General features: G+C 38.7%; 1 protein-coding gene across 1 annotated transcript in view; it reads right to left on the bottom strand.

Annotated features, from left to right (window-relative positions):
* Positions 1-16,753, bottom strand: part of TENM3 (teneurin transmembrane protein 3) — a 660,303-nt gene that overhangs the window by 38,178 nt on the left and 605,372 nt on the right. Inside the window, exon 22 of the mRNA XM_004389020.2 lies at positions 15,105-15,979. Within this exon, the coding sequence (XP_004389077.1) occupies positions 15,105-15,979 (875 nt within the window). The remainder of the gene's footprint in view (positions 1-15,104; positions 15,980-16,753) is intronic.

Here is a 16,753-nt window from a genome sequence, read left to right as displayed (position 1 = left end):
TTCTCAAAATTTAGAAAGCAAAGGTAACACAAGGTTTCTCCCATTAATTAGATTTTAAAATGTCCTTTTATTTTCAGACAGGTCTATACCTAACCACAGAGGACTACAGGAAGATCAGTGGGCTAGTGGTAGTACAGGGGGAGACACATAAACCAGAACTGATCCACAAGAGCCTGAATTGGCATGGAAAAGGCAGGGTAAACCTAAGAGGAATGATTTATAGAGGGAAGAGGAAGGAAAAAGGACTCCTAGGTTTAAAATGTGGAAGATGCTAGGTAGTGGTATTATTAGCATAAATGGGGGTATGTGAAAGGAGCTTGTTGTTCTTGTTAGTTGCTGTCGAGTTTTCTGAATCATGATAACCCCATGTGTGAAGAGTAGAACTGCTCCATAGATTTTTTTAAAAATAATATTTTATTGAGCTTTTGATGAAAGTTTACACAGCAAATTAGGTTCCCATTTGACAATTTCTACACAAATTGCTCAGTGACATTAATTACATTTTTCATAATGTGTCAATATTCTCTTTAATTTCATTCTGGTTGTTTCATTTCCAGTACACTAGTTTCCCTGCCGCCTTATTTCTTAATCTTTGCTTTAGAGTAATTATTGACTGTCCCATAGGGTTTTCAAGACTGTGACCTTTCAGAAACAGATTGCCAGGCCTGTCTTCCAAGGCACCTTCAAGTGGGTTCTAACCGCCAGCCTTTAGGCTAGTAGTTGAGTGCTTAACTATTGACCTAATCATCGTGTCTTCTTTTTTATACAGGTTGAATATAAGGTGATGGTGGGATATTCAAGCAGAGAATGTTGCTATTATATTTTTATATCCCCAGAGGAAGATAGTCTAATATTTACAGTATGGTCTGGCACTTAGCAGTTTTCCTATAATTATTCTCTACTTTCATGTTAGTTTTTTGAACTGTAAGATGGTGCAGGAATTGGGATTTGACTTTCCTAGAACATTCTTTAAAATTTCCATCTACTTAAGTGTGCTAAATCCCTATTTTTGCTTTGCCTCTGTCTGCCTTCATCCTTTCCCTCACTCTCTACCACCTCTCTCTTCTACTTCTTCTGACCATCTATGAATATCTCCCTTGCTAACAATTATAGTCTAAATTTAACATCAATCCCAAATTCCTTTTCAGTTTAAGGAGACTGGTTCTTCCCTGTGGTTGCTGCACAGCTTTCACTCTCTGCTCCCCCTCACCCCCACATACTTAAAGTCAACCATATTGCTGGAAGATGCTTAACAAGCATCTGGTTTTATTCCAATATTACCTAATTTTGTCCTCATTTTAAAGAAAATGAAGCCCAAAAAGGCTAACTGACTTCCTGGGTTCATATAGCTATTTAAAAGGTTTTTGTTTTTTAATGAAAAGCAGGCACATATAAGCTTTGGCAAAGACTAGTCATACGCTAAGTACACAACACAACATGCCCAGTGGAGGCCTTACCTAGGCAAGGCACAGCTTTCACTTTTCAACAGGGTTCATGAAAGAGCACCTTTGTATTTATCAGTTATCATGATTTTAATATGATCCTTAAGGAGCCCTGGTGGCACCCACCCAGTAGTGCCATGTAAAAAAGACCTGGCAATCTGCTCCAATAAAGATTAAAGCTTAGAAAACCCTATGAAGCAGTTCTAATCTGTCACATGGGGTTGCTATGAGTTGAAATTGATTCAATGCACCCAACAATAATATGACCATTATGCGATTCTTTAGCTTCCTGTTCTTCATAACCCACATTCTGAGAGTTCACTTATTTTCCAGCTCCTGAGTTACCAGCATATTTCAACCAGCTTTCAAGTTTTTCATGTTCTTCTCTTTTAGAATATATTTAGAACTCTAATCCACGAATAACTAGTTTAGAAGAGAGTAACTGAGTTGGTGCACTTGAGGAAGACTTCATAGAGGAGGTGAGGTCTTGCTGTTATGACTTTTAATTGTAATTGTCACCATGTTTTCTTAATTTTTTGTGTTCATGTTACCTGTATTACTTATCCTGTTTTCCAGCTCCAAATTGTCCTTTTATGGAAAAAGCATGTCATTTTGTTATTATTTGTGCTAAATAAAATGTTTCCTTTTTATTCTCTGTCATTTTTCCTTCTTTTAAAATTCTTTCTAGAATTTTTCCAGGTTAGTAAAGAATTTTATTCAAAATAAAATGTAAATAGCTGAGACATTCAGTTATTTTGACACTTCGTCTTTGTTAAAGTAGTTCACTGAACAAAAGATCTATTGCTAAGGGGTGCCTGTAGCAAATCTAAGTGATGGAACTATTCCATTTGGTCCAATTTCAAAACATACAGATTCAGTCCATAGATCCATATTCCATAAAATCAGAATTCTAGAACAAGTATAATTTAGGATTTCTTCCCTGCTGTCTAAAACACCTTCGCTTTGGTTTGATTTCACTTAGTAAAAAAGTAAACAACAAAAACAAACAAAAAACCTTCAGTCTTGTCATCTGCTATGCCAATGCTTTTTCCACAATGCTAATTTGTAACATCTTGTTATCTGTCATTGTGGTAAAGTAGCATGCAATTACTAACACTATCACCACTAAAAATGTAGAGCATTTTGAATGCACAAATCATTCCTTGGTCCTCATTTCCTGATGAAGGACACGTGCACAAACAGCAAAAACAGAACAGAACCTGATGTAAACTTCTAAGGGTGGACTGATTTGGAATTCTAATAGCAACAATTGTAACACTAATAGCAAAAGAATTTACATTTAGGTATTCTGAGAACAAATCTGAGTTGTATGTATTCTAACAATTAGAATAGACAAATACATAATTTCTTTGAATTCAGTAGCAACGCTGTCATTAAGAAACCCTCAAAAATCAGGTTCTGCATAGAAAATGCAAAATGCTTCCCTCACAAAGGTTTTTTAGTAAGTAGGGCAATCAGCCAACTTCAAATCATGGGATCATCTGGCACTCAGTTGACTGCTACCTACATATTACCAAAATGACAGAGAAAATGCAAAATGAAAAAAGACAAAAGCAAGTATTATTTTACATGATTTCTGTCTCAAGTGTCAAGGGGATCTTGATGAGAATGAGGTGAGAATTGCATGGGGTGGGGGGTGGTTGACACCAATTTAAGTTTCTTTGCTGCTGCTGCATTTCACTAGGAGGTCTTAATGATGCGACACACTCTGACCTGTTCTATGTGCCTTAAAAGCAGTAAGGGCAGTCGTGTGTAGTCAAGCTGCTACTCTTTTTTGAAACACCTAGATAACATGAGTTCAGGGGGCAGAGAAAAGGACAGATCTCTCCTCCCTCATCTCTGGTCCAGATCTTTCTTTGAGCATTGAGCACAGTGATAGATGGTCGCAGAAATGGCACATTTTTCAAGGACGGAATTCACGAAAAGTGACCTAATGTGTCTTTGCTTCCATAGTCATTACCACAGCAGAAAGAACCGCCAGAGGTAATGCCCAGCTCTGAAATTCACAGGCCTTGAGACAAAGCATCCATGTCAGGACATTCCAGAATTAGTTCCCATAGGGTTAGAAAGATGCTGGGTTAGCCATCATTAAGAGAAGGGTCACGTTTAAGTCATTTTTTTTTTTTTTTTAAATTGTTTATTGACTGAGGAGGGCTGACCTGAGTGGGGCACATCTTAATTTGTTTAGATAACAGGTCTTGTGCAGGTCTTGCTAGACTGCCAATGGCAAGGGAAAATTTTGCTCCAAATGGTCTGTAAACCAGATGCCATCATCCTCCTAGATTTATTTCTCGGGGCCTTGAAGTGCACAGAGGACAAACCCAGCCTTCTCTTTTGTCCTCCTCCTTGTATTCTGGCATTTCGCTGCCTCAGAGCAGCATCCAGTTCAGCCTGACATTGACCCACACACGGAAAATGGCCGTGCTGTGAGTGAGGACGAGCAGGGATTTGGGAGACATATGGCAAGTAGGAAAGATAAGAAAAGAATGGAAGCCCATTTGGAAAGAGAAATTTTTATTTATTATTACAAATTGCTATTAGTACCACCAGCATAATACACAAAATACTAGGTTTGACTGAAATGTAATACGTATAACGATTATAGAAAAGGAATTTGGTAGCTTTAGTGTTCTGGGGAATGAGTTTTAAAAGAGGATCCTGTGAGAAGTTGGAGAGAGAGTGGCACAATCACCGACTTTTACAGTAGGGAGAAATTTCTAATTACTGAGAAGCCTGCCATTTCACAAGCAAGGGCACAGAAGTTCAGAGAGGTGCTATAACTTGCCCAAAGTCACACAGTTAGGAGTAAGTGGCAAAAGCAGGACTGGAACCCAGGATTTAGGTCTTCAAGTCCAGTGTCTTTTCCAATCAGGCTATGATGCTTCCTCCTTACAAAAGAGCAAAGAGAGAACAGAAAGAAAGCAACATCGAAGAGCTAACAAAACATCAATGACGTGGAAGACTGAGATAAATAAGATAGAACTGAAAGGAAAACCAGCGGTAGTGGATATATTCAGAAACTAGAATGAAAGAATATTTAGAATAAAATGTTGTCTATTCCAAAGCTTTAAGAAAGAAAATAAATACAGTGCAAACTGTGACAAGTAAACGAAGACAGAGCATGGTAGAACTCTGGGCAGTTAAGGAAAAAAAGGGAGTAAAGAGAGGAGAACAAATACAGAAAGTCACGTAATATACCAGGGGAGGCACAGATTTGAAGGTTTCAAGGAATTTGGGATCTGGTATTCAGCTATTAAGAAGCTCTAGTGGCACCGTGGTTAAAGCACTTGGCTGCTAGCCGAGGTTTGAACCCACCAGCTGCTCCATGGGAGAAAGATGTGGCACAATACGGGGGAAGTCAGCACAACTGGACCAAAGAAAAAGCAAAGAAGTCTCCTGGACATATCCAAGCACTTTGAGGGACAGAGTAGCTGGTCCTGGGACCTGGGGACCACAGTTTTGGGAGACATCTAGGTCAACTGGCATAACAGTTTAAAAAGAAAATGTTCTACATTTCACTTTGGTGAGTGGTGTCCGGGGTCTTAAAAGCTTGCGAGCAGCCATCTAAGATACATCAATTGGTTCCATCCCACTCTGAGCAAAGGAGTATGAAGAAAACCAAAGACACAAGGAAAATACTAGCTCAAAGGACTAAAGAACAAAATGAACCAGAGACTCCACCAGCCTGAGACCAGAAGAACTAGATGGTGCCTGGCTACCACCAATGACCACTCTGACAGGGAACACAACAGACAGTCCTGGACAGAGCAGGGGAAAAATGTAAAACAAAACTCAAATTCACCTAAAAAGACCAGACTTAATGGTCTGACAGAGACTGAAGGAACCCCCAAAACTACAGCCCCCGGACACACTGCTAACCCAGAACTGAAACCATCTCGAAGCCCACTGTTCAGACAAAGTTTAGACAGGACTACAAGAAAAATAATACACGTAAGGAATGTGCTTCGTAGTTCAATCAGATACATAAGACCAAATGGGCAGCTCCTGTTCAAAGGCAGGATGAGAAGGCAGGAAGGGACAGGAACTGGTCAAATGGACACAGGGAACCCAGGGTGGAAAGGGAGAGCATGCCATCACATTGTGGGGATTGCAACCAATGTCACAAAACAATATGTATATAAATTTCTGAATGAGAAATTAACTTGAGCTGTAAACTTTCACCTAAAGTACAGTTATAAATACATACATACATATATATATATATATATATATATATATATGAAGCAAAAAAAAAAAAAGATGTGGCAATTCTACCTCCGTAAAGATTCACAGCCTTGGAAACCCTAGGAGACAGTTCTATTCTGTCCTACAGGGTCGCTATGAGTCGGAATTAACTCAGTGGCAATGCCTGCAGTGGACTCTGAGCTCCCTGAAAGAAGGGAGTTTATCTTTTGGCTCTGCGTTCTCCAGCATCTAACACCACTACCTAGCACAAAATAAATTCTTGCTGAGTGAATGAATGCATGAGTGAATAAATGAATGCCAGGAGATCTTCAGATAAATAGAAAACAATGACCAAAGGGCATGGACAGAATCCCCAGCTTACAGCTGCCCATGATGCTTGGAATAATTTAAATATTTTGTCAGTCTGTTTTTGCGATGTAGCACTCAGACTTTCGTTTTCTTTTAGGTGGCACAACTGCTTTTGGAAAAAGTGCCTCCCAGGCGACTGGTGTGGTTTGGGCCAGTACCATATGGTTTGGACCCAGGTTAACCATGAACATGGGGACACCTCTGTGTTAAGGAGAATGAGGTACACTTTAAAAATTAAGTAAAAAATAAAGAACTCTTCATTAAATTAACAAGGCCTAAATGAACTATTCTTTAATTGAATATACACACACAGAGGTACACATGAAAGTAAACTGCTGGGCATAACCTTTCTTGCTAGCGCTACATTATAAATAACCACTGCATAAACTTATTCTGACCTTCTTTTAGGTCTTAAGAGCTCAGTTTAAGATTTAGTTACCCTGAATCTTTCTTGGTTTACCTAGGAATTGTCTGATGCATTTAGATACCCATTTTTCTCCTCTAGATTGTAACTTCTTGCGCTCTTTCTTCTGTTACTGTAACTCTAACTGACCTAGTTAAAAAACATCACCTGTGAGTACTTTCTTCTATTTTCAGGGAAGCCTTATGGTTGCCTTATTAGAGAATTGTTCCTTCTTCTTTCTTCTTCTAGAGTTTGGAATAGAATGAGGCCGTCCTTCTAGCTGCTGTCTGACCTACATTCATTAAATACCAAAATTAACTGATTAATCACTTTAACAAAACTACAAGATTTTCTTAGCCTTTGCTTTTTATATATTGTTTTTCACTAAAAGGCCAATAGATACGAAAGTCTCAATTTATGTCAGATTTAAATTCTTAAAATAGATTTAAAGGGAACAAAACATAGTTTTCAGCCAGAGATAGAAAACAGTATTTCTTTATGTCAACATTTTTCAGATGTTTTGAGAGCTTCACATTAAGAAACATAGATGCACCAAACTTTGAGATGAACTTGAAGTCTAGGAAATCTACCCTGAATTGTGTGAGTGTGTGTGTTTGGATGGGCAGTGGTGATGGATGGAGGGTGCTCAGTGAGGACTTAAAGACTACAGTGTCTGTAATGGATTGAATTGTGTTCCCCCAAAATATATGTTGTAAATCCTAACCCCTATGCCTGTAGTGACAATCCCATTTGGGAATGAGTTTTCTTTGTTATGTTAATGAGGCAGGATTACTGTAAGGTATGTTTTGAGTCAATCTCTGACAAAATATAAAAGGAGCAGATTAAGCAAATAGAGATGGGAGAAGATAGCCACCATGACACATGAAGATCACCAAGGAGCCAAGGAATAAGGGCCTTTCTTTTGAGCCGACAGAGAAAGAAAGCCTTGCCCTAGATCTGGCGCCCTGAATTTGGACTTCTAGCCTCCTAAATTGTGAGGAAATAAATTTTTGTTTGTTACAGCCACCCACTTGTGGTATTTCTGTCACAGCAGCACTAGATAACTGAGACAGTGTCTTAGAGTAATCTGAAATATGTGTGATGTATCCCAGCCATCTTAGCTCCTTCACAGACTGCCTTCCTCAACCCTGGGAGAGAGTTCAGAAGAGCAGTGACTGTACCAGTTCTGTATTTGTGGCCTCAAGACATACTGAACTGACCCAGATGTTGGAATACAGGTGTCATGGATTGAACTGTGTCCCCCAAAAATATCTGTCAACTTGGCTAGGTCATGATTCCCCGGATTAGGTGATTGTCTACCATTTTGTAATCTGATGTGATTTCCCTATGTGTTGTATACTCTATCACTATGATGTAATAAGATTGATTAGCGTCAGTTATATTGCTGAAGTCTACAAGATTAGATAGTGTCTTAAGCCAATCTCTTTTGAGATATAAAAGAGAAAAGTGAGCAGAGAGACACAGGGACCTTGTACCACCAAGAAAGTAGCACTGGGAACAAAGCACATCCTTTGGACCTGAGGTTCCTGGGCTGAGATGCTCCAAGACCAAGGGAAGACTGATGACAAGGATCTTCCTCTGGCGCTGATAGAGAGAGAAGGCCTTCCCCTGGAGCCAGCATCCTGAATTTGGACTTGTAGCCTACTAGACTGTGAGAGAATAAATTACTGTTTGTGTGGTATTTCTGTTATAGCAGCAACAGATGAATAAGACAACAGGCAAGGGCTCTCTCTGTGCTGAATATCTCCCTGGGGGCTGAGGAGGAGGGCAGCCAGGAGTGAAAGCTGAAGTTGCCTTTATATTGACATCACAGGAAAAAAGCCAGAGATGTCATATGGTCTCTGGAAAATATCCAATTGTCAATCTTCTGTGATTGTAAAAAATACCAAGTTCTATTGTACTGGTTGTCAATGTGTAAACTCCTTGCCCTATCACTTAAAATGGCGGGTATATATCACTTAGTCCTGGGTGAATCCTTTGATAATCACTGTCTAAAGGAAGTCGACGATGTACACAGGCGGCTATCAGATCATCCATTTGATTTAGACAGCTATGTAATTACTTTAAAGAAGGAATCTGGCACTTTTGGAAGCTACATTACTTACTCTTGAACCATTATAGAACAATTTAGCACACCTAGACCATTAATTTGCTAAATGGAACACAATGAAAGAGTTAATGTAGCCTGTGCAACTATTGATACACTATAAAGACACAGCTAATATACTGAGAAAAATCTGACTAATCTGTGCTTTTCCTTTTTCTGGGGTTTTAAAAAATATTCTCAATAGCATATGATTTCCCCCATTTCCCTTGAAAACTGGACAGAACTAATTATTTTTTAAAACTAGATTGCAGAATAGAAATAATGGATTGACTCAAGCATTAAAAAAAGTATTGCCTTAATAGTGTTCAGGGTAATGTTTGAAATGTACAGCGGCCACTTTATTCAATTGCCTACACATTTTTTACTGATGTCCCTGGGAATAGACATTATAGTTAAAAATTTAAAGCAAAATTATTAAACCATTAAACAAAACAGCCAAATGGAAATCAACCTTAGTATTTTCCCAAGACTTTAAGTGATCCACTGATAAAATCTCTCACGAATCATTCTGAATTCCCTGAATGGCTTTTTTCATAAAGACAAAGAGAAAAAGAAAAGAGACCACTGAAGGAGGGAGGGTAAGCACCACTTTTAGATACATATTTACAAAATGGGCCCGGTGTGTTACTGCCATTTTTGGCAGAAACAACAATGAAATGTGGTTTCGACGTCTGAGTTTCTAGGATTGTATCTCAGACGACTCGCAAAGGAAAGCAGTCCCCTCAGCAGTTTCACGCGGAGGACGCTCCGATACCTTTTCTGACATCGGAAGCAACTGGACTGATTCAGAGGGAAGACAACGCTGGGCGGACATTAGGCCGCTGAAAGCCTGGTTCAGCGTCAGTAAGAATGGACACATCTTTTCTACTTTGGAACGATTATTCCAGATTTCCTACATTATCTGTGCTTTCTGCACACTATTTTGAATTTGAAATTTTCTTACGTGTGGCACAGATACTGTCCTTCCTCCTCACAGGCCCTCCCGTGACCACCCCCACCCCAGAGTAAGAGGACCGATGTCAGTGGGGGCCAGGGTTTGCCATGGGTGCAGAGTTAAGTTCATTTTAAAGAAATAGCTCAGAAACTTATTCTGAAATTGCTAAGCTAGAATGAGGGACAATAAACATCCAAATGAGAAACTAGAGACCTGTATATATACCTACAGAAACGTGTAAAAGCTGAAACTCATTTATTTGCTCTGTGAATCTGAATATAGCTCACAAAAGATCACAGTCAGCTCCACAAATATAGAGCTCCAAATATTCAGAATCCCAAGACAGAATGGCTGCCACTACCCTGGTGGTTGCATGTACATATCGGCCAGAATTCAGAGCTTCTTTCCATGCCGTCTCCTCGAACCAGCAGAAGAGCCTCCAGATATGCTGCAAATGTTTGTATTTTATGTGCGTAAACAAGCAGAGAACTGTGAAATGCCATTTACTATTAAATAATTTATTCTATTGCCCAATTCAATACACTGGACTTGCTTTTGTGTGTATTCAATTTTAAGAATGGTGGCTTCATTTTGGGGATGGATTTTTAAGTAATGTATTTTTAGCAGGTGAGCTCTTTTTTGGTCTCCCTGGAATAACTTTAGCTAAGGAATTATAATTTGCAGCAGTTGTCTGCAAACGGTGTACAGGGCAGCCTGGAATGGTCCCTACACTAAGTGAAGGGACTAACGTGGCTTATCACAGTGTCATCACACACAAGGGGACACCATTAGCTAGCTGGACACCCCTTCTACTGCCCAGCAAGTTGCCTGAAGAGGAGGTCAGAGACATGATGGCCAATTATTCAACAAGTAATGAATATTCACCTCATGAAACATTATTAGTTTAAATTAGTGATTTCAAAGCTGAGTTATAAACCTACTGTAGTCTTCCTATCAAATATCCAGTAGCATATCTATGAATATTGGCTACTTCCCTAATGAATCACAATTGAAAAAATAAAATAAAACCAAATCTGTTGACATCGAGTTGATTTTGATTCACGGTAACCCCATGTGTTACAGAGTAGAGCTGCTCCATGGGGTTTTCTTGGCTGTAATCTTTATGGAAGCAGATTGCCAGGACTTTCTTCTGTGGTGCCACTGGGTGGGTTCAAACAGCTAACCTTTAGGTTAGTAGATGAGCGCAGCCTGTTTGCGCCCCCAGGGACCTCAGTGAGTCATAATAGGGACATAATAATTGTTAAGTACTGAAGATAAACTGATGTTAAGAAGAAAATGGTGTCTCTAGTCTTTGAAACGAAGGCTCTCATGCTTTAGAAACCACCTGCATACCTAAAGAGTCACCCTGCCTACTCTTGTGGTGACTGATCGGTTTTCTTTTCCTAGGATCCCTTCTGAGACCATGTTCAACAGTAATACGCTTTAAATTTCATTTGTATGGGCAATGTTTTCTGTCTTAACTCCTTTTTTGCGGAGAATGAGATTATAAACAAATGAAAAGTACCAACATTTCAGGAGAAACTGATATCAATATGAAGTCTTTTTTTTTTGTTGTTTAAGAATTTGAATAATTTGAAGATGTCCTTATTTTATAAAGCAAAAGAAAGTGAGAAAACACGTAATATGGGATAAATATATATAAAAAATCAGTAACGAAAATGGGAAATGTCAGTATTTTCAGCATTAACTATTGGCACAGAGAGGTCCAAACTTTCTCAGAAAGCAAGTCAGCATTTATTTGGTACTTTTTCCAACGGAGCCTTGGCAAGAAAGCCAGCTGTAGGGTTTATCAGGCTCTTCTCGGTAATATTCACCTGTCTACATCTTTGGTTTATTCCTCTATTCCTTCATTCACCAAAGAGCTACTGGGAGAGTTCTATATCCATTGCGACATTTCAGGCATTGTAAGTAACATAAAAGTAATAAAACATTTTACATTTTATTAAATACTTTCATATACACTGTTTCAGTCACTACACATAGCAATACTGTGGCAGGCTAATGGTAAACTAAAGTTTGTACTAAGGAAAAAAGTAACAAAATTAAAACATGTAAGATACGTAATTTCAGCTAAATCTCTCTTAACATTTCTTTGGTAGGAACTATGGAAACTGCAGGCAGTAGGCGAATTTATTGACCCCAGGTCTTCTCCATCTGTTTTTGTCTAATATAAGAAAATAGTTTTCCTGAATCTCAAAGTTTTTTAAGCCAGCTAGAAATCTGGGGACACACACTTGGGAGTTTGGGCTGAAAAGTTTCTCTTTGAAAGGTATTTATGTCCAGAAAGATGATTATAGAGCATGCACCAGCTCAAAGGACTGAGGACATAAAAGGCATAGCAGGCTGGCATTTTTCAGTTGGGAATAGTGATTCTTTTCACAATCCCCTTCTGGTTTTGGTAAAACTCTTGCCACTATCAAATAGCTTCTTTAGGAAATTACCAAGTACCCTAACAAGGTCTAAATCAGACATGCTGTACCGCAGGAATATGAAGGGGAATATTATGATATGTATTAATATTCTGGGAGTCTGTCAGTTTACCAACAGCTACAAAGACCAGGAAGTCTGACAGGCATTCAGATTACCCTGCTGCCTCTGTCAGGACCCTCATATCCAGCTACGTTTCAGGAAGTGATGTAGAAGGATGTAATGTTCAGGATAAAAGTCAGGATAGAGCATACAGCAGAGAAGGATTGGTCATGGCTCTGAGGAGTAGAAGTAGTGGTCGAGTCTGTCCAAGCACAATCTCAATTAAACTTGCACAGACAAAATGTCAGAACACAGAGAATGCTTTGGGAGGACCAGCCGGATTACAATTCACTCCCCATGCCCCTTTTCTTGTGCATTTATTTTGAAATGTGTTTAAGCTTCTGACCCTTAGAAGAGGCGGACTCTCTTACACAGACAAACTATAAGAATGTATGAAAGAAAAGAATGATCCTTAGTCATTCTGAAATAATGCTTCTGAATTCTTTAGAATTTTTTTCTGTCTCAAGTTGTAATGCTGCTGTTTTGCAAAATGCATAAATGTTTCTGAGTTATTTTTCAGTCATGTCTTTGCTTCAGACATCTAGAAGAAAATTAACAAAACACTGCTTTTTAAAAACGAAGGTTCTTTTGTTAGAAAAGTTACCTTTCAAACCCTGGTTTGTTATACCACTATATTTATTCTATATTCTTAAAATATACTAAACATATATGTGTGTGTGTGACACACACACATACATAATTGTGAGAGTTATATTCGGTAAATATATTTGAATAATCCTTTTTGGAATAATCACCATATCTTAATGCAAATAACGTGCACCTTTTATGTTTGTTGGCCAGTCGCACCCTCCCCATGAGGTGTTTTTCTAAGCACCACTATGTCAATTTTTTTTACACTTTGCTGTAAAAAAATTAGCATAGCACACTTAGGAAAACACCTGGGGTGGGGAGGGTGTGGTTGGCAAACAAATGCAGAAGGTGTACGTTATTTCCATAAAAATATGGCACCTTTACTGTAACTTTAAGATTTAATGATGTTGTTGTGTGAGGTGAGTCCATTCTGACTCATAGTGACCCTATATGACAGAAAAGAACTGCCTCATAGGGTTTTCTAGCTCTAAATCTTTACAGGAACAGATTGCCAGGTTTTTTCTCCCATGGAGCCACTGGTGGGCTCGAACTGCTGACCTTTTGGTTAGCAGCCGAGCACTTAATCACTGTGTCACCAGATATATTTTAATACATGTAATGAGTTTGTATTAGGAAAATATGATTGTGGTGTATTTCAATTCATTAAAATATTTTATTCTTGAAAACAATGCTTACATGTTTTATTCACAAGATTTGCTTGCCAACCAACCACTACTTTAGCTACAGCACTATTTGACTAAGTCTGAAATTTCTGGAGGGTATTCATTACTAGAGAAATATTTCTTCTTTGTGTATCATCATTTTAAAAAAGTAAAAAATTAAAATTGTCTCACAGTAACTCCACCAGTGGTGTAAATCCCTTTTGCTAATATTCCAAATGATTAATTAAAATTCTCTTGTTGGTCATAAATAAACCAACGTATCCACTGTAAGATGTTCATGTGTCAGTAGTAACCCACACAGATGAACTTCTGTGCAGTGTCAATTCTGGGAAGAAATAAGGACACACTCAAAAATGACCCACAGAGCAGGGTTTGGGGCCTAGACTATACTAAAAACTTACTTCTTTATTTTTGCCCCACTTTCAACTAAATTGAAACCCCACCAACGCCACCACCATCTCCTGAAGATCTTATAATCAGAGAGCTCTCCTGCCCTGTCTCATCTGATGGGGGCACTTATTCTGTGCTCTTTTTTGCCTCTTTGGCAATACAGCCTGCTATCTCTTTGAAAACAGTGCAAAGGAAGTGCTTTCCATTAACTTCCAATTTATTCCTTTCCTATTGCGATCCTAAAATGAGCAAAAGAAATGTTAAGGACAGAATTTTAATGTAATTCAATTGCAAAGGTTTGTTCCTCGGACAAAATCATGCTGCTGGGTAACATTCATTTTCTTAAAAGGGAATCTGTCAAAAGAGAAAAGCAATTCAAGCTACAGGAAAACTAACCCTTAGGTATAAGATCCATTCCAGAAAAGTTGTACAAGAAAATATTTGTATATTGAATCATTTTTCTATTGAATTTTATTATAATTTCAGAGGTGTACTCCTACAGAAAATACTTTTGCTTCAGCATATCACTGTAAAAACCACACTAAAGAACTCAACATTCATTTCAAGGACGACTCTGCATCTGTCAATATGCCATTGCTGTACGTCTGATTTTCCCTTGAGGCTTGTGCAATGTTAGTCAAACGAACAAGGAACTGAACATGATTTTACACATGCATTCATTGCAAAGTACACACACCATAAAATCTACAACAGCTAATCCTCACGTCATTCTTACTGACCTCACAAACTATGCCTGCACAAATAGCACGCTGCGTGGGCCGCTACTCCAGATATTTAGTAGAATACCGTGGCTGGATGAGCCGCATACCTTTTCACATGCTTTCAGACAGCGATCATAGTTTCTAATTTGCATTTACTTCTTAAGATTCTTTTAAAGACAGTTTAGCTTTTCCAATAACTGATAATAAAAAGATAAGCCCTTCTTTGATAAAAATAACATTTGTGGTACAGGTGCAAGCAGCAAAGTTCATTGCAAATGTTTTTTAAAGTTTTTCTTCAGTGAAAGCTCCCAACATAGTCAGCTTTTTCGAACGGACCAATCCACACCCAAAGGGTTTATGCCTGAAAGCAGAGCTGTACTATGTTTCTGGAAAGGTCTGCTGCTAATATACTAGGCCTGTATGCAGCCAAATGTTAATCCCAAGCAAAAGTAGATTTACTATGAAGCTAATGAAGCTTAAGCTTCAGGTCCTCTCACTTGCATGTCTTCCTTCCAAGGCCCTGAATCTAATTTTGAATCTCGTAATTCTGTCTTCTTTTTCATAAACAGGGATTCAAAAAATTATATAAGCCTCAGGCCGACAAAACCTGGATCCTTCTTGCCTTTCAGATTATATTATTAGATTCACAGTATTTTATAATCAGAGTAGAATGTTAATATACTTACTCAAAAAATGTCGTCCATCCAGTTTCATCGCTTTTAGTAGCTAAAAGGCCACTATTGCCGTGGTAAGTAAACAAAACTAATTCTAGACCTTGAGCCGTCATGCTCTTCAAACATCCATTTGTTCCTATTGTCAACCATATCACTTGGTTATCTGGAGACACCACTCGAACTGGCATCCGATTTGGGTCCCGTCTAATTCTAAGGGTGTTGCCACTGCTGTCAGTCACAGCAGTAATATCATTGTCATTGCTGTAGCTAAAATTGTACAGGTAATCACCAGTGACTAAACTCACAGTATATTGGTGAGTACCGTTGATGTCAAAGATATAGAGCTCTTGATCAGTTGGAGAGGCAACTTCATAAAAGTTCATGGAGTTAAGTAAAGGCTTATTCTTTGACACAGCCCGGATCCGAATGTTCCCTAGATCTGCAATGTACAGCGTGCCATCTGGAGAAGCGGCCAGGGAGGACGGAGCGTTAAGTTTGGCATCTTTGGCGTAGCCCTCTCCACTCTGATAACAGTCGCAGTTGGCATCGTTTTTACAGTCACACTCTGAAGGTATTCCAGCAACTAAGGAGATTTCCCCATCTGTTGTGACCTGCCTTATTCGGTTAATTTTCTTCTCATCAGTTTCCGTAATGTACAGGACCCCGCTGTAGGACACGGCAATGGCTGTAGCTGATTCCAGTGTCGTCTGAACAGCGTGCTTCCCCACGGAATATTCTACTCCAGGAACCTGACAGTGCATGGGCCGTCCAGCAGCAATGCGAACTTGACGGTTTTCGGTGATCTGTAAAACTACATTATTATCCAGGACATAAATGGAATTATCCATAGGGTTAATGGCTAGGTCAGTGGGCCACTCCAGACGTACCTTAATAAAAAAGAAATGGCCTGGTTAGTGAGTTGCTGCACTGCAGCTGATTTGCCAGAAGAGTAAATTAGACCATTCAGTGAAATTAGCCTTAATTTGATAAACTGTCTTAAAATGGTTTTTTTCAGTAGACATAGTAAAATAAACTTAAAAGTTTTGAGTGGAAACAAATGTAGAAAATAACATTTTATTTAAAAATGCAGCACACGGAAAGATGCACTCGCTACACGCAGACAGCAATGAACCTCTAAGTAGTGAGTCAACGAGCATCAGTGAGACGTGCACACAGATGTTCTGTCTGCATCCCTCCAGCAGTAATGACCACCAAACATCAGGGCTTTCACGCTTATGAACACATTAGTGTCCTACCGAATTTTTAATCAGGGCAACAGTAAAGTTGCCAATTCTTAATATAAGTCCTTTGGGACTAATCATAGTGAGTTCTTGCTACTTAAGGAGCTAATGCAATCACAAGATTAGAGATTTAAGCAGTTTTGTTCTTTTTGGAATATCTGCATTCTGCTACTCTATTGGTATTTTATCATACATGCTTAGCATTTCTTAGGGATAACTGCTCTGTATCACACTGAATTCATAATATGCAGAATTATAGAAGAAAATAACTTTTTATTAGCTCCTGATATACATTTAAATGGAACAGCTTTATTACAAACACAGCCACGGATGACATATGCAGTTTGATATGATGCCATCACAGTCTACTGACAAAGTAAATCAAGTCACCTAGAAGAAAAACAAACATCGGAGCTTAAG

This window comes from Trichechus manatus, unplaced genomic scaffold, assembly GCF_000243295.1.
Source record: "Trichechus manatus latirostris isolate Lorelei unplaced genomic scaffold, TriManLat1.0 scaffold00230, whole genome shotgun sequence".
NCBI lineage: Eukaryota > Metazoa > Chordata > Mammalia > Sirenia > Trichechidae > Trichechus > Trichechus manatus.
This window is presented reverse-complemented; position numbering and strand designations above follow the sequence as displayed.